Genomic DNA, 27,847 nt, shown 5'->3' with positions numbered 1-27,847 from the left:
AATGTGTATATAAACGTCCTAAATTGCTTGAAGAGTTTCAAGAACTCGAAAGCTCGTGATCTCGGCGACATTTGGTTTCTTCCCACATATCGCATCAATCAATGGGTTTATTAAAGGAACACTTCGGTGAGCAGATGATTTCACATTTTAGGCTGCTCCTTTGGCTACCAAGATCCGGAGATATCGCAATGTTATATTTTTTGCTGGCGGGATATATAAAGTCTAAATGCTATGCGGACAATTCCGCTTCAATTCAGGTCTTGAAGAAACATCACGCGTGTCATTCACCAGTTACCAGTCGAAATGCTCGAACGAGTCATCGAAATTCGGACTCAACGAATGGACAATCTGAGACGAAGCCGCGGCCAACATTTGAAAGAGATTATTTTCAAAAAGTAAATGCCAAAGAATGTTCTTTCGAATGATAATGACTCCCAATTATAGCTAATTTTTTGTTTGTTTGTTTTAATTAAGTGGGGAACCTCGAATTGGATCACTTTTTCATGGTAAGGCGGTATATAAAAACACTACAAAGGCATTTTTCATAACGAGGGTTAATTCTATAAAGGTAAAAAAAAACATATATGTCCTCGTAGATATGATTCACCGTATAAAACCCGAAGTCTCTATTGAAAAAAAAAAAAAAATAATAATAACATTACACAGTACACTAAACATTAACCATTATACAGTAACATATTGATCAACTTAACAAAGATTACAGCCTCTCATACTCTAACCAAAACTCGCCATCGATGCCCATTATGAACGTGGGCGAATCGTGTCGTTTTTCAGGTATTGTTTTTGCGCAACATTTAACGCGATAGGACTTGAAAATTTCTACAAGGCACGTCTTGACCTCCATTGTACCCAAATGTGTTCCTGAAAACAGAAAGTTTAAATCCCTTATTACTGCGGAGTACATAACTTGAGATGGAATTAAAAATGCCGAAAATAATTTGACCCTCTAAAATGAGTGAACATTTGCCAAGGCCGACACTTACCCGCACATATACGTGGTCCACTACCGAACGGCATGAATATGCCCTTTTTGATTAGGTCGACATGTGCCGCGTTGTTGAAACGATCCGGATTATATTCAGATGGTTTTGGAAAGTAATCGGGATTATGGTGATAACTAAATATGGGCACACTGACCACATCACCAACACGAATCGGTATTACATGGCCGTTACCGACATCGAGTACCGTGGATTCCGTGCAAATGCGAGAATAAAAGGCGACGACGGTGATCAAGCGTATAGATTCTAAATAAAAGACGTTGTCTTTAACATGCAGTATGTTATGGAGTTGCCTTTCCAATGAACTTACCATGAAAACATTGATCCAAATAAGGCAGACTAGACAAATTTTGGTAGCTAACATAGCCATCCTCTTCGATATTCTCCAATATTTCCGCACGTAGCTTCTCCTGATATTCCGGATGATGCGCTAACTTTTTGCGAAAAGCAAATAAATTTACAAATTTTTTAATTTATATGCACTATAAAAATGTAATTTCGTGCCAAAACTTACATAGAATATTGTGTGGAAGAGCACTGCGGCCGAGGTTTCGTAGCCATTCAGCATTGTGGTCAATATATGCCCGACCATATCGTCGTGTGTTATACCCTTCTTTTCCTGCAATTGTCGCAGATGGTTCAGGAAGTCGACTCTACTCTGACTATTTGCATCCTTGGCTCGTAGCTCCAGGGCATCTTTTGTCAGTTGCGAAAAGAAGTTATTGGTCTCTTCCGAGAATAAGCGCTTTTGTGCAAAACGACGTAGCCAAGGTAACGGTAATAACTTAAAATAGGCGTCCAATGAATTAAAAATAAACTGCAACCACTTCGCCTGCATTTGTAGATAAATATTTGGTTCATCTGGTTTGGCAAGCGCATTCGTTTCAATGCCCCACAGAAATTCACCCAAAACGTTTGAGGTAAAGCAGAAGCCGAGCTGTGAGGAAGGCATGTTAAATTAATATTAATTTGTCTTTGGTGATGGAGGAAATAATATTGAGTTAGATCATCGTTGGCACGCTAAAATGTTACGCTGTTGAGGCAATGAGTTCAATCATTCGTTGCTACACTTAAATGTTAAGTAATCCCCATTCGGTTTTAAATACCGATTTTAGTTGCATACGAACTAGATTCCATTCTAGTTACGTAAACCAAACTGTTGTAGGAACAGGTTGTTTCTCTACGTATTTAGCATTAGATGGAATATCCTTTTATATTTCTTTGCTTACATTTTTGGTTTCTATGACCGCGTTGCCTTGTGCAGTTCTTTTTTCGAGATATTTGGATAGTTTCTCTGCACACCCCTTTAGGATTGGATATGCCGCATTAAGCTGGAAAGTAACAACAACATTAATTAGTTTTTATATGAATATAAATTAAATCTTCCTGAAATTACCTTGTGTTGCGTTAAACCTGTAACAAGATCGGAACGTTTCGTCTTCCATGAATCGTCACTCGTGAAAAATGGACTAACCGCAGCGAGTTTGTCCAAGTTTCTGTCATAAATCTATTTAAAGTAATGGAAAATTATAATTTTCATCAACCTATAGCATTACAATAGTATTTTTAAATATTGAACGATTTAATATACAATCCAAAAAACTTGTTACCCTTTGTAAGAGAGAGTTAAATTGTCTTAGTTCATTAATGTCATTGGTTTGAGCTGAAAAAGAGACGCCAATAAGGTTCTATCGAGCGTACTGTGTGAAAGATTAAAACCCACCGTCTACAAACTGACTTCGAAAACACCCGTGAAAATAGGATCGAGAAATATCACCTCTTCGTCGATTTCAAAGCTGCTTTTGACAGCACGAAAAGGAGCTGCCTTTATGTTGTGATGTCTGATTTTGGTATCCCCGCACAACTAATACGGCTGAAATTGAGCAATACCAAAAGCTTCGTCAGGATCGTTAAGGACCTCTACGAGCCGTTCGATATCAAACGAGGTTTCAGACAAGACGACTCCCTATCGTGCGACTTCTTCAATCTACTGCTAAAATAACTCGGGCTACAGAACTTAATCGAGCAGGTACAATCTTTTATAAGAGTGTACAGCTGCTGGCGTATGCCGATGATATTAATATCATCGGCCTCAACACCCGCGCGGTTAGTTCTGCTTTCTCCAGAGTGGGCAGGGAAGCAAAGCATATGGGGACAAGACGAATTATCTCCTGTCATCAAACAAACAATCGACGCACTCGCGACTTGGCTCTTACATCACTGTTGACAGTCATAACTTTGAAGTCGTAGATACTTTCGTTTATCTTGGAACCAGTATAAAAACTACCAACAGTGGCAGCCTGTAAATCCAGCGCAGAATAACTCTTGCCAACAGGTGCCACTTTGGACTAAGTAGGTAATTGAGTCCTCTCTCGACGAACAAAAACTAAACTCTATAAGTCACTCATAATTCCCGTTATGCTATTGCGAGTTTTATGATCCTATGATTATGATCCTTTGCGCTTTGGCGACGGCGAATACCACATTCTATGGAACAATGAGCTATATGAGATATACGACGATATTGACATATTTCAGTGGACCAGAAGACAGTGGCAACACTGGCTTCATCATATCGTCTGAATGGATGAAAACACTCCAGTTCTGAAAGAACTCGACGCAGTACCCGTGAGAATCAGAGGAAGTTAGAGGGATCAGGTGGAGAAGGACCTGACAATACTTTGTATCTCGAATTAGCGCCAAATTGCCAAAAGTAGAAACGATTGGCGCGCTGTTGTTAATTCGGCTATAGCTGCGTAAGCGGTGCCTACGCCGTTAAAGAAGAAGAAGAAGTTTGTAAGTTCGGCTGTTCAAAAATGAACGTGTGCGTTGATACCAAAGGACACTCAGTACGCATCAATATATTTAGTTTTATTATACTTAAGAATATTCAACATATTAGAAAAGATATGAAACTGTGTAATGCTCACATATTAAACACATACAGTCCACTAATATTGAATAATTACTTTTTCCCTATATTGAACAGGCTTATCTTCGCCAATGCTGAGGTAGTACAACGTAAATACATACACAAACGCATAAGGATACGTACATTTATTTGAGGCACGTATGCATTTATATGCAATACGTATGCACACAAAATTAATAAACAAACATATTTACTTAAGATAACATATTGACTTAAGATATGCATTTAGGCAATTGAATACAAATGTGCATGTGCACTTCAAAACAACCCCATACCATGTAGCATAAACAATGCGCTACATGCACATGAACATACACACATTCACATATTAGGTTGTCAAAAAAGTCTTGCGGGATTTTTATTGAATTTTCAATTGTTCATAAAATTTTTTTTGATGACTCATGCCCAGCTCTTGACCGATGCTACGGCTGCTACTATGCCGGTCTCTTTCGACCAATTCAGCGATTTTATAGCAATTTTCGACGACAGGCCTTCCGGAGCGTGGCGCATCTTCAACCACCTCTACGCCAGAACGAAAACGTTGAAATCATCGTTGTGCGGTGGAAATGGGAACTGTATCGGGTCCATAAATTGCAGAAATTTTATTGGCGGCTTTAGGTGCATTTTTTTTTTTGCCTTTATCCTTGTAGTACTGTAAAATATGCTGTATTTTCTCCTTCTTTTGCTCCATGTTTGCGATGCTATAACCCACTAACGACTTCAAAGAAACGACAATCAATCAAACACGTGTTAGCGCATGAAATGAGCTTTCCAAAAAGGTATAGCATGACCCGATGCGACGAACAAAACTAGAACTACGCACTCTCAGCGCCAACTAACAAAAATACCGCAAGACTTTTTTGACAAACTAATAATAGGATAGTTAAGATAGTTCTTAAAATTGTAAATAAATACGTAAAAACTCTAAATAAAATTAGACTAAAATAGTTCTCGTAGAATGAGTAGTTCGCACAGAACAAGAATTGACTATCAATTATTTCACCCCCCCCCCCCCCCCCCCACCAGTGGTAAGGAATATTTAATAAAGCTTGTTTTTTGTTCGTCGGGTAAAATGTTGTTATATCCCGAACAAGTTTTTTGAAATTTTGCAGACGTCATTTTCTATTCAAGAAGCTGCTCATTTGTCAGAAGCGCCGATATCGGACCACTATAACATATAGCTCCCATACAAACTGAACGACCGGAATCAAGTTCTTGCATGAAAAAATTTCACATTTGACCATGTATCTTCACAAAAGTTGGCACAGGATATTTTCTAAGATAATAATGTAATATATGAAGAATTGTTCACATCGGATTACTATCGCATACAGCTTCCTTACAAACTGGGCGATCGGAGTCAAATGTTTGAATTGGAAACTTTTTCAGTTAACGAGATATATTCTGCAAATTCTTCGTGGTTAATTCTCTTAGGCAGCGCTACAATAGTTGAAGAAATTTCGGATACAGATACCATACAAAACGTCTTTATTAAATAATCTTGGTGTTTCTAGCAAACAACCTGGCTAAAAAGAACTAGTAAATGTTTGAAAACCATTGGCCGGTTACATCTTTCGATTTACTTAAACACATAGTTACTAAAAGAAATGTACCGGTGAAGGGTATATTATGTTAGGGTTTTATTATCTTTATCATTTTTATGACTTATTTAAGTACTTACAGCACGTTGTCTTCACTTGTCCACCTTTCTCAATATTATCATTATTTCACTTAACACGGTTGAATAATTGAAGTGTGGCTAATATCTCTTGCGAACTTACCCAATTTGCTGCTAAATTGCCGCGAAACTTGCCAAAGTTCTTCACCAAAACTTCCTGGGCCAGTTCTGGGTCGAGGATCAGAATTTGTGGATTTCGTGTCATAAAGACGCCAATAGCGCGATGAGTCTTCTTGTATTTGCTGAAAATTGTAACGAAACGCTTGCATTGTAGCAGGCCTCAGACTGACCGTTATTCATATCAGATGAATAAGCTAACTATATAAGCTTCTGCTTACCTATAAATCTCATCAGCTTCATAGACAAGTGGTTGCTTGCCGGTTATTACGCTTGGAAAATTTCCGAAAAATATATTTGGCTTTGGACCGTCCAAACCCAACTTCTTAAACACACCATGATGCCAGGTCAAATATTTGTAGACTAGAATAACTAGGAGAGCCAAAGTGATCAGAATCGCTTCCATTTTTGTACTAAGCTCGGTCAACTTAAAAACGCATAATGAAATGTTTTTATCAGCTTAATAGCCTAAAGACAACAACATCACTATCTCTATAAATAAACAAATATTTGTATATATGTATGTTTGTGCATTATTATTAAATATTTTTATTGATAACTCGTGCATTTTGTTTACAGACGACTCTTCAATCTGCTGCTAAAATAATTCGAGCTACAGAACTTAATCGAGCAGGTGCAGGTACAATCTTTTATAAGAGTGTACAGCTGCTGGCGTATGCCGATGATATTGATATCATCGGCCTCAACACCCGCGTGGTTAGTGCTTGTAGATTTATTGGGGTACTCACAACCCGTCGTAAAACCTTGTAAAATCATAAAATTATAGATTTTTACACTTGTTAAAAAGTTGTGTTGGATTACATACAAAAAGGAGTTTAGACATTTACAATTTTCGATGATATGTTTTAGAATCGTTATAACTTATAACTTTATGAGACTATGTCAAAAACCTCTTCTTCTTCTTTACTGGCACAGACACCGCTTACGCGATTATAGCCGACTTCACAACAGCGCGCCAGTCGTTTCTTCTTTTCACTACGTGGCGACAGTTGGATATTCCAAGCGTAGCCAGGTCCTTCTCTATCTGGTCCTATCAACGGAGTGGATGTCTTCCTCTTCCTCCGATTTCCCCGGCGGGTACTGCGTCGAATACTTTCAGAGCTGGATTGTTTTCGTCCATTCGCACAACTTGATCTAGCCACCGTAGCGGCTGTTTTATTCCCTGAACTATGTAAATGTCGTCATATATCTCGTACAGCTCATCATTCCATCGAATGTGATATTCGCCGTCGCCTAAGCGCAAAGGATCATAAATCTTTGGCAGAACTTTTCTCTCGAAAACTCGCAATGTCGACTCATCAGTTGTTGACATCGTCCAAGCCTCTGCACCTTCTTCCGTTGATGATATCAATATCATCGGCATACGCCAGCAAATGTACACTCTTATAGAGGATGGAACCTTCTCTATTTAGTTTTGCAGCTCGAACTCTTTTCTCCAGAAGCAGGTTGAAGAAGTCGCACGATAGGGAATCRCCTTGTCTGAAACCTYGTTTGGTATTGAACGGCTCGGAGAGGTTCTTCCCGATTCTGACGGAGCTTTTGGTGTTGCTCAACGTCAACGTACACAGCCATATTAGTTTTTTGGGAATACCAAATTCAGACATCGCGGCGTAAAGGCAGCTCCATTCGTGCTGTCGAAAGCAGCTTTGAAATCGACGAAGAGGTGGTGAGTGTCGATTCTCCTTTCACGGGTCTTTTCCAAGATTTGGCGAATGGTGAATATCTGGTCGGTTGTTGATTTGCCAGGTCTAAAGCCACACTGATAAGGTTCAATCAGTTAGTTGACGGTGGGCTTTAATCTTTCACACAATACGCTCGATAAAACCTTATATGCGATGATGAGGAGGCTAATCCCACAGTAGTTGACCCAGATTGTGGGGTCTCCTTTTTGTGGATTTTTACAAAGGAGATGATGCATGCTCCTTATCAGTTCTTCGCTGCCGTGTTTGAATAGCTTGGTCGGAAATTCATCAGCTCCCGCCGCCTTTTTGTTCTTCAGGCGGTTCGAGCTTCTTCGTGGTCGGGCAATGGAACGTCCGCTCTTTTTTCTTTCGTTTTCTGTCTGCAAATGAGTCGCTTCCCTCTTCAACTCTCGGTATCTATCCCATTCCGCACGTGTTTTGGTCGATCGTAACGTTGCGAGGTTGGCAGTATGTTTTCTCTCCGCTGCGACACGGCACTCCTCGTCGTACCAATGGGTTCAGTTGCAGCTGTACGTAAGGAGTTTGAAATGCCGTCCCACAGTTCCCTTATACCGAGTTGTTGACGAGTGCTCTCAGAGAGCAGGAGTGCAAGTCGAGTTGAAAATCGTTCGGTTGTTTGTTGTGATTGCTACTTCTCGATGTCGGACCTTCCTTGTGTTTGTTGGCGTGCGGTTTTTGCTGCACAGAGGCGGGTGCGAATCTTGGCTGCAACAAGATAGTGGTACGAGTCCTTTTTATCTCCTCGGAGCGTACGCACGACTAGAACACTGGAGACGTGTCTTCCGTCTATCACAACATGATCGATCTGGTTTTTGGTTTTTCGAACCGAAGTCAGCCAGGTACGTAGCTTGGTGTATTTTCTTGTGCTGGAATCTAGTACTACATATAACCATATTACCCACTTAAGGATGTTTCGTCATGGAGGTTAAATTAACCGACCTCAGTGCCAGAGATACCTCTCTACTCTTTGGTCAGCCTGGCGCTAAAGTTGTCAAGCACGATTTTGATATCGTGACAGAGGCAGCCCTCATAGGTGTGCTTCAAGCGCTCATCTTTGGTCACATCGTTTTCTCTTCCGTCGGGGCGTGGGCACAAATCAGAGATATGTTGAAGAACCTCTCTTCGATGCGGATTGTGGCTAGACATTCCAGGTGCTTGCCCTCAATTTATAGTCCTTATTTCGTTTGCCATCGTCATCAAAAGGGGGGTCTCTCATCCGGCGCTGGTTGGTCCTTTTCATTGGGGGTGGTTTTTTACGTGGCGGTTCCCAAACCCAGCGCACAACCCTATGTAGAGAATGTTTCGCCTTTTCACTTTAGCTCGCCTTCAAACAGATGTTCTTAGGCTACCCAGAGGATACTTGGTCAAACAAAAAAAACAAAAAAAAAAAAAAAAAAACGTTTCTGGTCACTCTCAAGTGAATGGCGACCAGCGAACTTTCCTCACTTGCTTCAACTTTTCTCTACGCATGACTCCATCCGACATGTGAAAACCCTATGTATTGAAAATTATGAAAGTCAGCAATTTGGGTGTGACTGAGAGCCAATTTATCTGTGAATACATCGTAGTGCTTCATTTAATTTGCTTAGCTTAATCAGAGGCGCAGTGGCTCGAGCCTTGAACCCGATGAGATTGTTGAATCAAGTAATGGGAGTGATTTAAGTTTGTAAATAGATTGAAATCTAATAGCAGTACAAATTTAGTACATATTTTTCAAGCATTGGGAGATTTTCTGAAGCAACTCCATTAGTAAATTAGTAAGAAACATAGAGTGATAAGCCAATCAACATAAACATTTTTTTTGTGTGGATTTTGTTCTCATACTAATCTTCATGCTTTTGCGTTTTATAAACAATATTCCTACATATGGCTACATATGTTAGAGCCGGTCGATTTAATCGTTTATGCGGGAAATATTCTATGTAACATTCTTAAAAATTTCACAGGTGAGATATTTTTATACCCTGAACAAGTCTGCAAGATCGGTCAACTATATCAATGGCAGTGCAAATGAAGAGTATCGAACAACCATAATAAATTTTGTGTGTATGTATGTACATAAAAAAAAAAAAATAGTAGTTTACCAAGCAAGGTTTTTATTTTTATTTATTGCACACTCATGGCATACAATTTAACATCTTTAGTGAGGTTTACAGGGCGATCTGCAATTAATGCAAATTTAAATTGTGTAATTATAATTTTACATAAATTTGTATACATTGCTCTAATAAAAAATTTTATGTATAGACGCTATATCTCTTTTGTATTCGCATATGAAAATTGAATAAATGTTATCAGCAATAAATCTCGAACTCCTTTAAAATATAATTGTATTCTCGATTTTCATACCTTGAATAGGGTATACTAAGTTTGCCACGATGTTTGTAATATAAATTATCGGCATGACGAGCTTAGTTGCTTTAGAATGAGATAGATATGTATTTATGTCAGTTCAACTGTTCGCATGCGAACTATCCTAATAAATTATCGATTTGCAATTTTGCACACATTTTCTTTTTTCACTAAGAAGCTGCTCAATTGTCGGAACCGCCGATATCGGATTACTATACCATATGGCTGCCATACAAACTGCACGGTCGGAGCCAAGTTCTTGTTAAGAAACTTTCATATATATTATTACTGGCGATGAGTCTTCCTGATCTATGCTTACGCCAAATATACAGTTAAAGCAATTCAAAAATCAAGGTTATGTTGACAGTTTTCTTTAATTATCGGAATGTGGTGTATTCCGAATTCCTTCCAACCGGAAGTATTATGCGTCGCTTGTGCCAAGCTATTCGTAGAAAGAGACCGGAATTACGGGTCGACATTTTTTGGTTTTTGTATATCGTGCCGCAATCACCGCATTCGCCTCATTTAACTCTGTGCGACTACCGGCTATTCAGCAAACTCTAACGATCCCTCCGGGGAAACCGTTTTAAGTCAATTGAAGACATTAAACGTGAATCGCTACTCGTATAGAAGGCTTTTCCGGAAATTGACTTTAACAACTGTTTTGAGAATTGGAAAAAACGTTGAAACAAGTGTTTTGTGGTCAAAAGGGATTACTTTGAGATGAACGACGTAGATTTTGAAGAATAACAAAAATTATGAACAAAGTCTTACTATTGTTTGCTTAAAAGAGTATGTGGCAATAAGTACACCCATATGTTATCTTAATCACTGGTCCAATCGGTCTACATATTCTTTTAATCTTCTATGATGATTATATTGAGAATCATTTTCATAAATAGCGCGAATCGTACTTCCCATGCCACCGGGAGTGCTAGTATTATACATGATTTAAAAGGCACATAAACCATTGGACGTGCATATGTACTGGTACACAGCTCTTACATTTGCTATTTCAGAAAGAATACAACAAGTAATATTCAATTGCGTTGAAGCACTTCGATTTACGTTAGGTAAAACTTTTAGTTAACCAGTTATCCAGAACTAGGGGAGCTAAAGTAATTTTTTTGCAATATGTGAAGCTTCTGGTTTTCATTTCGTATATTTTAAATACACATTTTTGTTATTACAGTTTTTCCATCAAAACATATTTCGAGTGTGAAATGTTAATAAGCTCAACATAGTCACAAGTCTTCAAGTTGTTAAAATTTCATGCCATAAATTAGATATGTGTTCACAGATTTTAGAAAAAGTTATTAATCTCATTACATACGAGTGTTTACTTCAAAAATATGAATAATAATAAAAACCACTATTTATAATCTCTCATACTCAAATAATAAATCGCCATCCACTCCGACAATAAGTGTTTGTGATTCCAGTTTCGCTATCGGTGGAGTTTTATCGCAAACTTTCAAACGATAGTTCTTGAGTACTTCGACGATAGCTGTTTTAACTTGCAGAACCCCCAAATGACGCCCTGAAATGGCATATACATTTTATTTCTTTAAATCGTTATACTATTTTAGTATTTTTAAAAATTACCTAAACAAATTCGTGGTCCATCGCCAAATGGAAGGAAAATGCCCCTCTTTGTTAGCTCCGAAATATCAACATTGTCGAAACGATCCGGCTTGAATTCCATCGGATCTTCGAAGTACTCAGGGTCATGCAAATAACTTAATACGGGCACAGTTGCGACCTGCCCCTTTTCAATGGGAACGCGACGTCCGTCGTCCAATACAAATTCGGTAGGTTCTGTACAGATGCGCGAAGTAAACGTAAGGGGACTTATCATACGTAAGGTTTCTAAACACAAAGTCAATTTGAGAGATTGTATGCATTGAAGTACAAATTATGTGGTCTCACCGTGCACACATTTGTCCAAATATGGAAGCAGGGACAAAGCCTGATAATTAATATGGCCGTCGGCCTCGAGATTGCTCAGAATTTCTTTACGTAGTTTCTCCTGATATTGCGGATGATGTGTCAACTGAGATCAAAAAGCTGTTTTAGTAAGTAAATTATGAAAGTTTAAGTGTAATTTGACTCACGTAGAAGAGCGTGTGAAAAGCAACCGTTGCTGCTGTGTCAAAACCATCGACAAAGACGGTCGCCAAGTAGCCTACCACTTCATTATGGGTCAGATTCTTCTTTTCCTGCAGTTGGCGCAAGTAGTTCAAGAAGTCAGCTTGATTCTTTTTGCTCGCATCTCTCTCACGTAACGCGTATGCGTCTTTTGTGAACTGCGAAAACAGCTGGTCACTTTCGGTAGTGAAAATTCGATGACTATCGAAACGTCGGTACCAAGGGAAGTTTAAGCATTTGTAGTAACTCAAAAAACCTTTAAACACTTGTAGCATATTTCTTTGTGATACTTCCAGGTAAGGGTTCGGTTCGTCGAGATTTTCCAGCGTTTTCGTTTCAATGCCCCAGAGGAACTCGCCCATTATGTTGGATGTATAGCGCAATAGAAGCTGTAAGGGAGGAAATATTGAAATTAGTAAAAAACAACGGCATACATTCAAAGATTTACATTCTTGGTTTCAATTATCGAGCTGCCTTTTACTGTCTCTGTATTTAAGAGTTTTCCAAGCTTTTGAGTACAAGTCTTCCAAATCGGATACGCTAAGCTAAGCTTTGGGAGATTTATGTATATAATTAGTTAGTTAACACATATTATTTTAAATATATTGCCTTGTGTTGTGTAAGTCCACTCATTACGTCTGAGCGTTTTGTCTTCCATTCCTCACCAACATTGAAAAAAGGATTGAGTGCGGCGACCGTATCCTCTTCTCTGTCGTAGAGCTAAATTATGGGAAAATTAAACAATTTCGGTTTTCTTTATACATTTGTTCTTAATGAAGAGTTCTGGGCGTACTTACGAATTTGCTGCCTAAATTGTCCCTGAAGCTCTTGAAATTCGTAACTAACACTTCATGCGCCAATTTAGGATCTAGTATTAAGAACTGAGGTTCTCTGGAAACAAAAATGCCAACAATCTGATGTTTTTTCTTGTATTTGCTAAAAGAGAAACGGACTGATTTTAGTACTATAAATATAGAGATTTTCGTAACAGGTCTGTAAGTCTTTTGAGATCCTGAAACTTTCTTGGGTCGGTTCAAACGCCTTCACCAGTCGTGAAATATTTTATATGAATGTAATATTATAGATATATAAAAAAAATATTTGGAAACCAGTGAGTTTGACCATTTGGTTACATATCCATATGATACTTAGTAGTAAACATTTAACAATGCTTTACATTTTTTTTTGTAACCCAAGTCTCATAGAAGTTGTTTTCTTGCTCAACTATATCTCAAGTCAAAATAAAATACAGGTGTTCGTACTCACTTATATATGTCATCATAATCGTAAGCTATATGCTGTTTGCCGGTTAAATTTCCAAGCCATATTTTCGGTTCTGGGCCGGTTATGCCCAATTTTTTGAATGTATCGTAGTGCCATGTCAGATATTTGTGTATCAGAAATCCGACAGCGGCGAGCAAAGCTAATGTAACGAGTAGCGGCACCATTTCGAAACTGTGCACTGTAATTTTTATTTAGCATTGCGAAGTATAAATTGCAGAATCATTGTCCCCACTTAAGTATTCATTAAAGGTAATTGGCGTGGTGCATTTACTGTGTAGTATCCAATGCAGCAAACCTTCTTTATTAATATCACTTTTCGTTGGCTCTCATGTAGTAAGCATATAGAGCGCTTTTAAATATTTAATGGTTGAAAAGTGTGAGTGAATCTCTTTCTATTGTTATCAGTGGCTGGTATGTGCAAATTAATCAATCTCTCTTTATGAGATAACCTTGAGTTAAGCACAGTTTGTTTCGCGATTATGTTATGAATACCTTTGTCGCTTGTCTCGGTTTCATTGACGTGATTTTAATTTACATATGTACATATATCAGTATGTTAATAATATTTGTGAACGTGTGCTGCATTTATAATATTTTTTTCTAACATACTATTTATTACATTTGTTTATATAATTTTAAAATTCACAATACACAAATAAACGTAGACAGCTAGAGTGCGAGAGCCCGTCGGATAATGACAGAGCGAGGTGTTTTGCCTCGCTTGATTTGAATGCATGCATACATATGTATATGAAAGGCACTGAAAATATGAGATGCTCTAATGTTTCGACTAAATGAAGTTTGCCAGAGTACAATTGCTTATCATTTCATAAACCTATATCAGTTAAGAAATATTTATATTTTGAATAATTTTACATGTGAAGCAGCAGCAACAAAATATAGTTAACTTGCTTTTATCACCCTTCGACTTACCCTTATCAGTTTTGAGCAAACTTAGAAAACTTCATAGATTTTAATTCGGTTTGTAAACACCGGCTAGATTGCTACGTAGAAGGTGTTTTCGACTTACCAGTTTAAATTTTACTGCTGCCTGCATTTAAACCTACTTCTAATAGAATAGTCTGGGTATAAGAAATACCGCCTCTTATTCTAACATAAACAAATCGCGGCTTAATATATTAAAGACATATTAGCAGTTATTATGCCAAATAACTACATTTTAATAACTAAGTAAACAAACCATTCAAATATATTGTTTGTATAAAAAATATAGTTCTATAGTATCTTGATAATTGACATCATTTCGAGAGAAAAGCAAACAACTATAATTAGTACCTTATCAGTTAGATTCATATCTGTAAATCTAACTCGAAGCTTTTTATTTGATCCGTCTTAACACATTGACTGCCATGTCACACGTTTTCGAGCGACACACTAAATTCATGGCGGTCTTGCGGCACTGATTGTTCAACATTCAACGTTGTAATGCTACGCTGCGACATCGATTTGATAATATTTTCTTTGTGCGCTCAAATCTGTATCAAATTGATGCAAGTTTTAGGGTAATATGACGATTTCTGCAGATAGTATGATAAGAGACTTCGTCAAAACGGCTCGGCATTCAAAGGAAAACTTATTAACTAAGAGCTGTTGTATTTTACATAACGGAACCTCTCTAACGTGAATTGATTGATGATTTTTTATACAAGGAGATTTTGTGAGATTAAACGAATTACTTTGGGAAATGAAATGAAAAAGTAGTTCCCTACTTTTTAAAATAAAAAACACTGAAACTTCAAACTTAGTGGAGAATATATATTAACATTCGAAAAAAAAACCTTTGGAATTTATTTTTTGAAGACTATTTCATTCAAATGTTGGACATGGCTAAGTCTCAGATGATCCATACCTTGAGTCAAATTTTCGATGAATCGTTCGAGCAATTCGACTGGTAGCTAGCGAATGAAACGCGTAATTGTTTGCTCCAAGGTCTGAATAGAAACGGGATTGTCCGCTTAGACTATAGAATTTACATACTCGCCCAAGGGGAAGTCTAACGGTGTGATATCATATGATTTTGGTGGCCACTCGACCGGACCAAAATRTGAAATTATCTGCTCACCGAAGTGTTTTCTCGATTAATCCATTGAATAATGCGATGTGTGGGAAGTGGCACCATCTTGTTGAAACCAAGTGTCACCTAGATCACGAGCTTCAATTTCAGGCATCAAATAGTCGGTTATCATGTCACAAAACGTTCGCCATTGACTTATAAGTTCTCACCGTATGGACCGATAATTTCACCAGCCTACAAATCACATCAAACCGTAGTTTTTGCTCTTCGTTCAAAATTCTGTAATTTTGCTACCAATTTGCATACCAATTGAGCCAAAATGGGCCCCTGCGCTGAATAAAATTTAGTTCGAAAACGTTTGATCTTCTTGGAACTTTTCCAGAACCCATGGAGTGAAGAGAAGTCGCTTGCGAAGGTTGTGCGCCTTTAGTTTTTGCAAAATCTGTATTTTCTGCGTTTTTAATTTGCTCCAAGTCATTCCATTCTTCGTGTACACTCTCAGTTACGGCTGACATATTTTCTTCACTGCCAATAATGAACGCTGGGTCTCAAGATGGCACAGCATAAACGTGATCTGTCAAAAAAAGATGAATGAAAAAAGTACCTCTATTAACATCATCCTTTAGGATATGATAGTTTAATTTTTTCATGAACTATACTTGCGCTTCTACTTATTAGAGTCCAACAGTCTCTCTCAAGTGTTCTTACAAATGTCATTGAAATAAAGCCATTTCTAAGAAGTTAATTTGTCAAGCATCGCCCCACTTATCGAGTGAAAAATAATTCAACTTGCTGTTACCAATCATATCTAGTCTAAGTGTTTCCTTTAACATTTTCTTTAAATCGGTCTTCGTCAACCTTCCAGGTGCTCGCTGCTTATAATTGAACTCGTATCATATCCATAAAAAACCACTCTATATAAGATTTAAATCCATATGTTTAGTAGTAATACTTAACCATTGTACGTTTATTAGTATATACATATATAAAGCTCTCACATTTATTTTTTCTGAAAGAATGAAAATATAATAATAATACTAAAGATCAGCTTAAAACCACTTCGTTTACTAAGAGCTTAAATTATTACTTGACCCATTATTACCTATTATATGGAGCTGGCGATGTTGAAACTATAATACTCATATATTTTAACAATTTTACATTGGTTCATACTTTTTCGATATTTAAGAACTATTTGTAAACTAGCATAACTTTACAAATCGAAATACTCATTCCATATATCAGATATACATATTCGCAGAGCTTAGAGAGAAACATTAGCCTCGATATTACTTTCAAAATACTAATAATAAGAAACTTTCACTGCTTATAACCTCTCATATTCGATAAATAAATCGCCATCCACTCCGTTAATAAGCGCATATGAGTCGAGCTTCGCTATCGGCGGAGTTTTGTCGCAGACTTTCAACCGATAATTCTTGAGTACTTCGACAATAGCTGTTTTTATTTGCAGAAAACCCAAATGGCGACCTGAAATACCATTTTATTTTAGTTACTTACATTATTGTTAGTGTTTCTTGAATTTACCCAAGCACATTCGTGGTCCATCGCTAAACGGGAGAAAGATACCCCTCTTCGTTAGCTCCGAAATATCAACATTTTCGAAACGCTCCGGTCTGAATTCCAAAGGATCTTCAAAGTACTCGGCGTCATGTAAATAACTGAACACGGGAATGGTTACTACTTGACCCTTCTTGATGGGTATGCGACGTCCATCGTCCAATACTATCTCGGTGGATTCTGTGCAGAGACGCGACTTAAACGTAATTGGACTTATCATACGTAAGGTTTCTAGAAAGGAAGTAAAATTAAGAAATTCTTTGCATTGTTATGTTAACTATGAGACCTCACCGTGCACACATTGATCCAAATATGGTAGCACATTCAAAGTGTGAAAATTAATATTGCCGTCGGCTTCGAGATTGCTTAGAATTTCTTTACGTAGTTTTTCTTGATACTCCGGATGATGTGTCAACTGAGATCATAAAGCTGTTTTAGTAAATAACTTATGAAAGTTTAAGTGTAATTTGACTTACGTAGAAGAGCGTGTGAAAAGCAACCGTTCCTGATGTGTCGAAACCATCGGTGAAAACGGCCAACAGATAGCCTACCACTTCATAATGGGAAAGGCTGTTCTTTTCCTGCAACTGGCGCACGTAGTGCAAAAAATCAGCTTGATTCGCTTTGCTCGCATCTCTCTCACGCAACACGTATGCATCTTTTGTGAACTGTGAAAACATCTGGTCACTTTCGGCAGTGAAGATTCGATAGTTAGCGAAACGTCGGCACCAAGGGAAGGGTAAGCATTTGTAGTAGCTCATAAAACCGTGAAACACTTGGTGAATTAGCCTATGCGAGACTTCCAGATAATGATTTGGCTCATCGAGATTTTCAAGCGTTTTCGTTTCAATGCCCCAGAGGAACTCACCCATTATATTGGATGTATAGCGTAATACAAGCTGCAAGAGATTCAAAATTAATATTAGAAAAAGTAGCAACGTTATATATGTTTGATATGTATTCGAATATTTACATCCTTGGTTTCGATTATAGAGCTGCCTTTTGCTGTCTGTGCGCTTAAGAGTTTTCCAAGCTTTTCAGTGCAAGTCTTCCATATCGTATATGCTGAGAAGAGCTGCGAGAGACAAAAGATATGTAATCTATGGTTTATGGTACTATTTACTTATTGATACTAAACCTTGTGGTGAGTTAGACCACTCATTATGTCGGACCGTATTGTTTTCCATTTCTCACCAACATTGAAAAAGGGATTAAGTGCGGCGACTGGATCCGCTTTTTTATCGTAGAGCTAAATGTAATGCCCGTATTAAAATAAGTTTGAATTGGAATATTTAATAGTGTAAATAGCAGCCTTAATGAAGAAGTATGGGCTCACTTACGAATCTTTTCCCTAAGTTGTTCCGAAAGCTTTTGAAATTCGTAACTAACACTTCATGCGCCAATTTCGGATCTATTATTAAAAACTGAGGTTGTCTGTAAGCAAACATGCCAACAATCTGATGTTTTTGCCTGTATTTGCTGAAAAAATAAATTTCTTTAGTGTTATGTATATAAAAGATTTAGTTTGAAGCAACGTGGTCCTTTATAAGGAAGCACATAAACGAAATTAAAAAAAAAAAAAAAGAAATTGATCTGGTAGTATCTGGAATAAAATATGTGGATTGAATTTGGTGTATCTGTGTTTCTAATGTAATTGCCTTAATATGAAAATTATTAGAGAGAAAGTGAAAGTTCCGAAGAATTTTTTTGGATTTTTTTGTAACCTGGCCACATTGGCTGGCTTTTATCCTTTGCCACGCCAGATGCAGGAGTTTTATTAATATGAGCTAAAGTTTTCGTCCTGCAGGACGTCAACTCTGTTTGCGAAATTTAATCGAAACTTGACATCTAATTCTGATGCTTCCTCTAACACTTTGAACAGTGAAATTCCTGAAGATCTCGGATAGTTCTGATATTTCCTCCAGTCCCTTGAACTTAGAAATTCCTAAATATCGAAGAAGTCTTCTAGGTAAGGCAGACATAGGCAGTGATCTGATGCATTCTTCCTTGCACCTTCCAGTCTGTGCCAGATCCTAGAGCCCACTCCGTCATGCAGTTTTGATCTGTCCGTACAGATGTTGAAGGTTTCGCTTGTGGATCGTGTGACCTTGCGCTATGCACCTTCTGTTATCCTGCCTTGAAACCTTCTCTCGCAGATAAAGTACTATATGTGGTTCTCTGGTCAACTCCCTACCTATCGAGCTATGACCGAAGGTTTTTGTGTCCTCAAATTATCTGAGCAAACAGTCCGATGAGAAAAGAGTTTCCATGTCATCCGGACATAAACAAAGGACGTTGAATAGCTTTGATATGATAGGAATTTTTAGTGCTCCATTATGTATATCTAGAACGAAAAAAAAATATATATATATTAGGGTTTATACGTACTTATAGATATCATCATAATCGTAAGCTATTTGCTGGTTGCTAGAGAAATTTCCGTGCCATATTTTAGGCTCAGGACCAACTATGCCTAACTTCTTGAATGTATCGTAGTGCCATGTCAGATATTTGTGTATCAGAAACCCGACAGTGGCGAGCAATACAAATGTAACTAGGAACGGCACCATTTCAAAACTGGGCGCTGTGACGTTTTTAAGCTTCTTAAGTACCATTTGAAGTTTGAAATTATTGAATAGAGTTTTAAGAGGTCACCTTGAATTAGACGTGGTTTATATATAGTATAATTGCCTTGAACATGTACATATAATATATCATGAATAAAATTTTGCTTTGGTCTCGTTTTGATTGATGTGATTGTCATTCATATGCGTGAGTCTGTTATTAAATATCATTTGTGTGCATATTCTTCAAATTATCTAAAACTATTTCTATTGAATTTATAATATTTCTTTCGAATTAATATTAAGTGATTTTATTTAAGTGCTCTAAAGTTTAGCTCTACGTGAATAAACGTAGAGAGAGAGAGCCGAATATATGTATAGTTACGGAGCGAACTTGGGTGATCTGCTTAGCTTTGAATAGCAAAAAAAAATAAAAAAAAATATATAAAAAAAACTTTCTGTAGTACTACATAAATAAATGAAGTTGAAGTGGATGCTGCAATATTATATTAAAAGGATAGGCCAGAGTATCATTTCTTGAACGGAAGTCAAGTGTGAGACAGTTGCTGATTAATTTTACTTGCAAAGCAACAACAAGAAATTGTCATTTGCCATATTATTTACATTTTAGTAACAACTAGCAACTAGCGATTAAAATTTATTATTTCCAGACTAAACTAATTGCATATAGTTAACCGCAATCAGTTCGAAAGAAAAGCAATGAACTCTAATTATCACTTTATTAATTAGACTCATGTTTAATCAGTTGCAATTAAGCAGTTCGTGAAAGCGTTCCGCATTCTCCATATTCCGGGAATCGTGCTGCTCAAAATGCTCTTACTGACGTTCTTTGTTTTAGCGAGCTTTGTCGCCGCAACTCTGATAGTATACCTGCGTTGGCATTTCAATTACTGGCGTAAGCGTGGAGTGTGTGGTCCTCAACCGTATTTGCTCGTCGGCACGCTTCCCAGGACCAGCGCCGGACAGTGCAATTTACTGGAGGAGTTACACGAGATTTATCTGTAATTTCTGGAAATTCATAAAACTCTCATATTGTAAATTTTAATAAAAAAAAGACAGGATATTTGAAGAGATTTTCTTTACAGTCGTTACAGGCTCTCACAAAAGTTTGTAGGCATATTTACCGCACGCGCGCCCAAACTTTTTATATGCGACCCACAGTTGGCTCTGCAAATTTTGACGCAGCATTTTAAAAGTTTTCGCGATAACGAATCTTCCCAATGGGTGAGTCAATGCTCCTACTGATTTGAACAAACAAAAGTAAAAAAGTAGCACTTAATCAATAAAATTCGAATATTCGAATTTCGAATTTTATATTTATTATTTAGTCATTAAAGTATCAACAAATAATTTAGAAGCAAACATATACTCATGTACTTATTTCAGACGAACGCAAGCGTGGAGCAGCTGCGACTCTGCAGTCCTTTCGTTTCCACTGGGGAGGAGTGGAAAGCTCGACGTTCGGAATTAGTGCCAGCGTTGACCATAAATAAGGTGAAGATTTTTCATATCAAGAGATTTTGTATATATCGGTAAATGTGTATGTAACGCATGTATGCGAAACTTCTCAAAAGTTTCCGAGTGATTAATTAAGTAGGTACCCAACACACCACTGAGCTATTAATACGTTAATTACAATCGCGTAAATTATTTTAATGAAAATGTGACAAAGTTTTATTATCAGTTATTACGGATTGTATAAATAGACAATTATAAATTATGACTTCATGTGTGTGTGATCGACTAACGCGTACGAGAACTTGCAGAATTAAAACCGCAGTAAGGGTCCAAAGCGATATCGATCCACATAGCATAAATGAATCGAACGAAGCCAGGAGCAACATTAAATTAAAGCATTGAATTAAATGACGTGGTGACTTTGGGCAATTCAGTTAGGAGCTCGCTGAGTAATCGGAATTAGCGCTTAGGATCGAATTAACGTGCTGAATGGCATCGACCGAACTGGATCATCGAATGATGTGGCGCTCAGAATCGTTGACGAAGAAAGTAAAAACCTAAAGTGGAGACGATGATAGAGTCCTTTTTGCTAATTCTAATGGATTTTGAGTGTGGCGATGTTGTCGTATGCGGTGAGATAATGGGAGTATTCTTAGGCGTGGTGGATTGTATTAAGGTGTGCTTAGGGTAGGCTTAGCACATTTCGCCATCGAGCTAAGTTGAAAAGTATTATTTTGAAGAAAACATTTTTGAAGATACGTAGTTTAATCGAACGATCGAATTTGTATTCCAAACTTTAAAAAAAAATATTAAAATACTGCTTCTTGTTTGAAGTGTCGAGGAAAATAAATAAAAATGTGGCACTGAAAAACGACAAACTGAAAGTGTTAAAAGAATTTACAGTAAAGATATATTTTGAAGCCAATAAATTCCAGAACAAAGTTATTTTCGGTTGTATCGAAGCTATTATAGCCTTCATAAATACAAAAGATTTACTACAGGAATTTGTTTTTGATCGTTCAGTTTGTATGCTAAAGGGACTCGATCGGAACAATTTCTTCGAAAATTGTTCGACTGCCTTGGGTAATAATCCATGTCCAATTCCGATCGTTCCATTTATATGGCAGCTATGTGCTATACTGGTCTTATATCGGCGGTCCCGTCAAATAAGCAGTTCCAAAATTTCCAAAAATCCAACGCAGGATAACTCTAGCCAACAATTGAGAAGCAAAGTCCTCTCTCCACGAACAAAAACCAAACTCTATAAGTCACTCATAATTCCCGTCCTGCGATATAGTGCAGAGGCATGGACGATGACAACAACTGATGAGTCGACGTTGCGAGTTTTCGAGAGAAAAGTTCTGCGGTAGATTTATGATCCTTTGCGCTTTGGCGACGGCGAATATCGCATTCAATGGAACGATGAGCTGTACGAGATATACGACGACATTGACATAGTTCAGCGAATTAGAGGACAGCGGCTACGCTGGCTAGGTCAAAGATGTCCGAATGGACGAAAACACTCCAGCTCTGAAAGTATTCGAACAGGGGAAGCAGAGGTATAGGAAGACCTCCACTCCGTTGGAAGGATCAAGTGGAGAAGGACCTAGCTTCGTTTGGAATCCGACTAAATCTAAAAGTTTCATTACTTTATCTCTCACAGATTCGCTCCTTTTACTCAGCAATGCGTGACTGTGCAGAGAAAGCCTGCAAGTTCCTCACAGCCGTGGGTGAGCAGCCTCAAGATGCCAAAGAGGTGGGTATTTATGACCTAACTGCAATAGAAAACACTTTATCAAATTCTTTATTGCTAAGTGCTGCATTTCTGACTTAACATTTCAGTTGGCCAATCGCTTCACAGCTCAGTTCATGTCCAACTTCATATGGGGCATAGAAGGCAACGCCTTCACTGTGCCGCAGAAAGCGAGTGCACCCTCGCTCTCACCCGTACATTGCATGGCGAGAGATATTATTTTGCAATCGCTGCAATGTATACGTTATTATGGACGCACCGCTGCTTGGCCTTGGCTGCGTAAATTACGGCCCGTGCGTTTCTTTCCCGTCGCCGCGGATCGTTTCTTTCAACAGCTACTCGCGGATGCTTTGGATGTACGCGCCAAGCAGCAGACAGGCGAGGGTGGCGGTGGGCGCGGCGATGTGATCGATCACCTGCAGCAGCTCAGGGAGAAAAAATCCTTAAATGCCATACAAATTGCCGGACATACAACAACAGTTTTGATTGATGGCTATGAAACGGGAGCGATGCTGATTGCGCATTGCCTGTTGCTGGTGAGTGGATTGATGATTGTGAGGTTCGCTTGTTGCTGTTTCTTGTTGTTGTCGTTGTTGTTTTTGTTGTTACAAAGTTGTGATTTTGCTAAGTAGCGGTTTTAAAATGTCTGTCTGTTGATCTGCTTTGCATTTCCATATCTCGTTGGCAGCTTGCGCGCAATCCACGCGTTCAACGGAAGCTTAGAGCGGAACTGCTCGCTGCCGATGTCGCTGACAGTTTCGATGCGCTAAATGAACTGCCCTATCTCGAACAGTGTCTACAAGGTGACAAATTATTACAGAAATGCTTTAATTTAATGTTATTTATTAAATTTTTTCTAAAACATTATAGAAACCCTGCGTCTTTTTCCACCGCTGCCGACGCTTTTCAAACTCTGCACTGAGTCAGTGACTTTGAAAAATTTTGACGAATCTACGCTGACTCTACACCCTGGTGATAGCGTCTATATTTCAACTTACTCTTTTCATCGTGACGCCGAGTTCTTTGAAAACCCCGAGGACTTTTGGCCTGAGCGCTTTGCAGAGGAGATGGGCGGTGTACGCAAATATCGGGAGATGGGTGTTTTCATGCCATTCGGAGATGGACCGCGTATGTGTCCCGGTAAAGTACATACATTAAAGCACAATTTGAGATTATAAAGTCGAGGTGATCAAAAACTGAAGTTTATCAAATTTTCAAGGCATGAAGTTGGGTTTGTCTGAGGCCAAGGTCGCTGTATCCGAACTGATAAGTAAATTCGACGTTAGCGCTAGCGATGAGACCCGTACCGATAACAAAATCGCAAATGACTCATTTCTGTTAACGCTCGACGGGAAAATCGAACTTGTGTTCCATCGCAGACCATGATTTTCGGCTGTTGGTGGAAGCTTACGTTTCCTCTCAAATCTGTCTAACAATGTAACTCTTGATCCGTTATGTGATTACTTTGGTGTTATATTTTTCAAAAAGGAAGTTGTAGTTCTTCCGCGTAGCGAATTCGATTTCTACTAGTAAATAAATATTTGTAAAATTTTTTGTCTTTAATTTTTCTAAACATAGAGTTCTTTTTATTACTGAGGTATATTTACTTCTTGAGTTACGCGGTCGTTTCTTCTTTTCATAATGTAGCGCCAATTGGAGATTCCAAGTAAAGACAGGTCCTTTTCCACCTGATCTTTCTAACGGAGTGGAGGTCTTCCTCTTCTTCTGCTTCCCCAACGGGTACTGCGTCGTATACCTTCAGAACTTCAGAGTTTTCGTTCATTCGGACGATATGACCCAGTCACTGTCTTTTAATTCACTGAATTATGTCAATATCGTCGAATATATCGAAAAGGATCATAAACTCGAAGCGCCGACTCATCAGATGTTGTTATAGTTCATGGCCCCGCACCATATAGCAGGACGGGAATGATAAGGGACTTGTAGTGTTTAGTCTTTGTTCGTTGATAGATCACTTTACCTCTCAATTGCCTACTCAGTCCGAAGTAGCACCTGTTGGCAAGAGATATTCTGCATTGGATTTCCTGGCTGACGTTATTACTGGTGTTAATGCTGGTTCCAAAGTCGCGAGTGCGACGACTGTTTGTGTGATGACAAAGAGGTGGTGCGTGTCGATCCTCTTTTCACGGGTCTTTTCCAAGGTTTGGCGCATGGTGGATATCTGGTGAATGAGGTATATTCGAATTATCAATTTAACACCTAGACAATTACTTTTACGAACGGTAGTTAAGATTTAAGTTTGTTAGTTTGAATGCTGTCTCACTAGGTGCAGTTTCTCGGCATTGCATCTCAATTTTGTCGAAAAATATTTCAAAGTACGATGAAAAACTGGATTCTAAACAGAACATTAAACGAACTTAATAGGTATTGTGGTAGATGCCTACATGCCCAAGGCTTCCACATAGAAGCAGCGGCTATGATAAAGCTCTGTACCTTAGAATTGTACTCTGTATAAGATGCTCTACATTGTCATTCTCGGCTTTACTCCGTAGATCTTCACGAAGTTCTGCTTATTTTTAAGTTTCTCCAAAAGATTTTGTACTTAAAGCAATATAAAATACTAATAAGTTACTCGTTTCACGTCATGATGGATCACCTCTTCCAGCCATCACTTGTGGGCTCTTAGCTGCTCGTACTAACCTGTTGAGCTGGAAGAGCGAGAAAGCACAGTTGATCGCTAACAATAGTTATAAAAGACTAAGCTATTACAAATCGTTGTACAACAACAACTTATTTGATTGATGACCATGGAGTGGAGTCAAGCTCATTGCACAGAGCCGGTTGTTGACATTTCTTGTTGTTATTGTAAATATTGTAGTATAGTGCTATTACTACCAGAATAATAATAATAGAAGTTCGTGTGACTGATTCTTAATGGGGATTGGGTTTAAATAAAATTCGACGAAAATTACATTTTGATTTATTTCTAAAGGCTAATTTGGGTTCTTAGGGACTAGTTGTCTTATCTGTCACTCGCATAGAAGCTGTCGAATTTTATCCACAAAATTGGGTACCAGTGAGTAACACTGATTACTTGCGATTCTGAAAATAGACTAGAGTCGACTTTCCGGAAAATGTTTCTGCGAACCTTTGCTATTAATATCGAACCACATATATTTATATTTTTTATATATTTATTTTAAAACTGCTGAAATAGCTATGACATCAATTTGAATGTAATCTAACATCACTTTAATATAATTAAATAAAGTAGTCTTGAAGTCTTGCAAGCCCTTCTCCTTATGGAAAATACACACTTTAGAAACAAAGTGTCAGATACTTAGCTTTACAGCCTTTTGCTGCTACCACTTTAATCGCCTTATCACCATCAACGTAGAAATTTAGTGTGCAAATAAGCGGGTGAGAAAGAAGAAGAAAAAATTGAAAACAGAAATTAATTAAGGAAATTGGCTGCTCCCTTGTTGAGCTGGAAAATTGCAAACACAATATTTACAATGGCATTTATGCGTTGACCATTTCACCCGCAACCAGCGGCAAATATGCCAAGTGTGCGGTCACCCTATCATGCTCCTCTCCCACACCGCACTCCCCCGACCAAACAAAAGCCGAACGCCTTCGGCCTCTGCTGCTGCTGCTTCTTATGCAACATCGCTTTGATATGTTGCAATGCAATTGCAATTTGCAACAAATAAGTAAAGTCTTAACTGTGCTGCCACTTGACCACATTAGTGGGTCACGATAAGTGCGTTCGAATGGCTGGTGGGGCGGACGGGCCTGCGGGGGTGCTTGTCGTTCGCCGCAATCGGAATCTGTTGTCAGGCCACTTAAAGCGCCGCTATAACGCTGCCGTTGTAGCAATGTGGCAGGCACACACCGTCTTGCTGCTGGAGGGTAGGCAATTGTAAATAGCAGAGTGTTGGGTGCGAATGCACTTCGGTCAGTGTGGATTGTTGAGCGAAAAAGAAGGGTATTACATGCGAAAGCATTGCGGCTTATAAATACAAATAAATAAATATTTGCGGAGAACTCTAAACGTTGCACTTTGAGCTTGTAGCTTTGACGCAATCAATTGTAAAAGAAGAGCGCCTGCAAACACAAACCGAAACACATAAACTCGTACAAAGAGCGTAAAAATAAGCATTGTGCCCAGCAGTTTTGCCTTAAAGTAGCTAGAAACAGCTGAGAAGGCGTTGATGTCGGAAGCTGTAGCAATCATTGCACCCAGCAAGATAGTTGAGCTGCAATTACACAAAGTGTTCACAGAGCACTTTATACACGACACGTGATTGTTGCTAATAGCGAGTATGTGATCTTAGCTGCTTTCTGAAGTGGTAAATGAAGAACATCTAAAGTATATGGGAGTAAAGGTGTTCTTCGTTTAAGTACAAGATGTTAGGTAATGTGTTTCAGGTACTTTTCTAAGGAAGGATGCTTCATGAAAACGCAACCGACTATGGTATCAAAAATTTTAACTTGGAAAATATATATTATACATATATATACAGAGAAAAAAATTATTCAAATGTTTAATAAAAGAATGATGTTGACTTCGGGGCGGCCTATTCCTGTTCAATACATTAGGATTATAACTTAGAAATCAGTTTTTGCTTTTCGCAAAGTCGGCTGTTCCAATAACGATAGGTTCGATTAATGAGCAACTGTTCCTCATTTTGCATTTTTTCTGAAGTGTAAAATAAAAATGATTGCTAACTAGCACACAACCAAACATAAAGTGTGGACAACAAGCCACAGAGTTGCATTCCAATTTTTCTTAAGGGAGGTCATTTAGAGTCAAACTAGTTTTCCCGAAAACGTTACTTTCGATGTTCGTAAACATAAAAACTCAAAATCTACTGAATCGATCTATTTAAAAAATTTGAACATTACTCCTTCACATAAATCAACAGGTAATCAGATGCAGTTTTTATACCATTTTTTTAATATTTTTTATTAACAAATTAACCACGAATTTTTCAGCTAAAATCGCGCGTTTTTCTTCTAAGTACTGCAAAACAGAGAAAAAAAAAACGCAAATACATTTTTTTGTTTCAGATGATCCAGTAACAAGTTATAATGTTCCACTTATTTTTCAGGCGCTACTGGATATTCACCGTCACGCACTCATTTATTACTATTTTGCATTGAACCTTTATCTAAATGTAATAAAATTATATTACATGTCGCCCAAAAACAAAA

At 38.1% G+C, this 27,847-nt stretch overlaps 4 protein-coding genes across 4 annotated transcripts; 1 reads left to right on the top strand and 3 right to left on the bottom strand.

Moving 5' to 3' along the window:
- Positions 1-445: 445 nt before the first annotated feature.
- On the bottom strand, positions 446-6,162 carry LOC108975872 (probable cytochrome P450 309a2). Its single transcript, XM_018944661.1, has 8 exons — positions 5,971-6,162; positions 5,736-5,874; positions 2,419-2,529; positions 2,252-2,353; positions 1,537-1,959; positions 1,333-1,456; positions 1,005-1,268; positions 446-882 (listed from the first exon to the last, which is right to left on the bottom strand). Exons 1-8 carry the CDS (start codon positions 6,153-6,155, stop codon positions 719-721), a joined length of 1,512 nt encoding a protein of 503 aa, XP_018800206.1. The 5' UTR covers positions 6,156-6,162; the 3' UTR covers positions 446-718.
- Positions 6,163-10,968: 4,806 nt separating this feature from the next.
- LOC108975869 (probable cytochrome P450 309a1) lies at positions 10,969-13,588 on the bottom strand. The gene is made up of 8 exons (XM_018944659.1): positions 13,240-13,588; positions 12,771-12,909; positions 12,583-12,693; positions 12,422-12,523; positions 11,940-12,362; positions 11,755-11,878; positions 11,431-11,694; positions 10,969-11,365 (listed from the first exon to the last, which is right to left on the bottom strand). Exons 1-8 carry the CDS (start codon positions 13,419-13,421, stop codon positions 11,202-11,204), a joined length of 1,509 nt encoding a protein of 502 aa, XP_018800204.1. The 5' UTR covers positions 13,422-13,588; the 3' UTR covers positions 10,969-11,201.
- Positions 13,589-16,313: 2,725 nt separating this feature from the next.
- LOC108975870 (probable cytochrome P450 309a1) lies at positions 16,314-19,443 on the bottom strand. Its single transcript, XM_018944660.1, has 8 exons — positions 19,262-19,443; positions 18,214-18,352; positions 18,012-18,122; positions 17,847-17,948; positions 17,350-17,772; positions 17,165-17,288; positions 16,841-17,104; positions 16,314-16,783 (listed from the first exon to the last, which is right to left on the bottom strand). The coding sequence occupies exons 1-8, from the start codon at positions 19,441-19,443 to the stop codon at positions 16,620-16,622; spliced, it is 1,509 nt and encodes a 502-aa protein (XP_018800205.1). The 3' UTR covers positions 16,314-16,619.
- A 690-nt stretch (positions 19,444-20,133) lies between these two features.
- Positions 20,134-24,232, top strand: LOC108975868 (probable cytochrome P450 28d1). Its single transcript, XM_018944658.1, has 8 exons — positions 20,134-20,459; positions 20,544-20,682; positions 20,845-20,952; positions 22,580-22,672; positions 22,759-23,205; positions 23,358-23,472; positions 23,540-23,809; positions 23,889-24,232. The coding sequence occupies exons 1-8, from the start codon at positions 20,269-20,271 to the stop codon at positions 24,053-24,055; spliced, it is 1,530 nt and encodes a 509-aa protein (XP_018800203.1). The 5' UTR covers positions 20,134-20,268; the 3' UTR covers positions 24,056-24,232.
- The last annotated feature ends 3,615 nt before the right edge of the window (positions 24,233-27,847 follow it).

Source organism: Bactrocera latifrons, unplaced genomic scaffold, assembly GCF_001853355.1.
Source record: "Bactrocera latifrons isolate USDA-ARS-PBARC rearing strain unplaced genomic scaffold, ASM185335v1 scaffold_7, whole genome shotgun sequence".
NCBI classification, from domain to species: domain Eukaryota; kingdom Metazoa; phylum Arthropoda; class Insecta; order Diptera; family Tephritidae; genus Bactrocera; species Bactrocera latifrons.
Note: the sequence above shows the minus strand (reverse complement) of the source record. Positions and strands in the feature narration are given on the sequence as shown.

Coding starts and splice junctions, on each gene's coding strand:
- LOC108975868 (XM_018944658.1), top strand. CDS start 20,269: ATGCTCTTACTGACGTTCTTTGTTTTAGCGAGCTTTGTCGCCGCAACT. Junction 20,953..22,579: donor CAGCGTTGACCATAAATAAG/GTGAAGATTTTT, acceptor TATCTCTCACAG/ATTCGCTCCTTTTACTCAGC. Junction 23,810..23,888: donor TGGACCGCGTATGTGTCCCG/GTAAAGTACATA, acceptor CAAATTTTCAAG/GCATGAAGTTGGGTTTGTCT.
- LOC108975872 (XM_018944661.1), bottom strand. CDS start 6,155: ATGGAAGCGATTCTGATCACTTTGGCTCTCCTAGTTATTCTAGTCTAC. Junction 2,354..2,418: donor CAGGTTTAACGCAACACAAG/GTAATTTCAGGA, acceptor GTTACTTTCCAG/CTTAATGCGGCATATCCAAT. Junction 883..1,004: donor TGGACCACGTATATGTGCGG/GTAAGTGTCGGC, acceptor TTCTGTTTTCAG/GAACACATTTGGGTACAATG.
- LOC108975870 (XM_018944660.1), bottom strand. CDS start 19,443: ATGGTGCCGTTCCTAGTTACATTTGTATTGCTCGCCACTGTCGGGTTT. Junction 18,123..18,213: donor ACAACTTAGGGAAAAGATTC/GTAAGTGAGCCC, acceptor CATTACATTTAG/CTCTACGATAAAAAAGCGGA. Junction 17,949..18,011: donor GTGGTCTAACTCACCACAAG/GTTTAGTATCAA, acceptor TGTCTCTCGCAG/CTCTTCTCAGCATATACGAT.
- LOC108975869 (XM_018944659.1), bottom strand. CDS start 13,421: ATGGTGCCGCTACTCGTTACATTAGCTTTGCTCGCCGCTGTCGGATTT. Junction 12,694..12,770: donor ACAATTTAGGCAGCAAATTC/GTAAGTACGCCC, acceptor CCCATAATTTAG/CTCTACGACAGAGAAGAGGA. Junction 11,695..11,754: donor TTTGGACAAATGTGTGCACG/GTGAGACCACAT, acceptor CTTTGTGTTTAG/AAACCTTACGTATGATAAGT.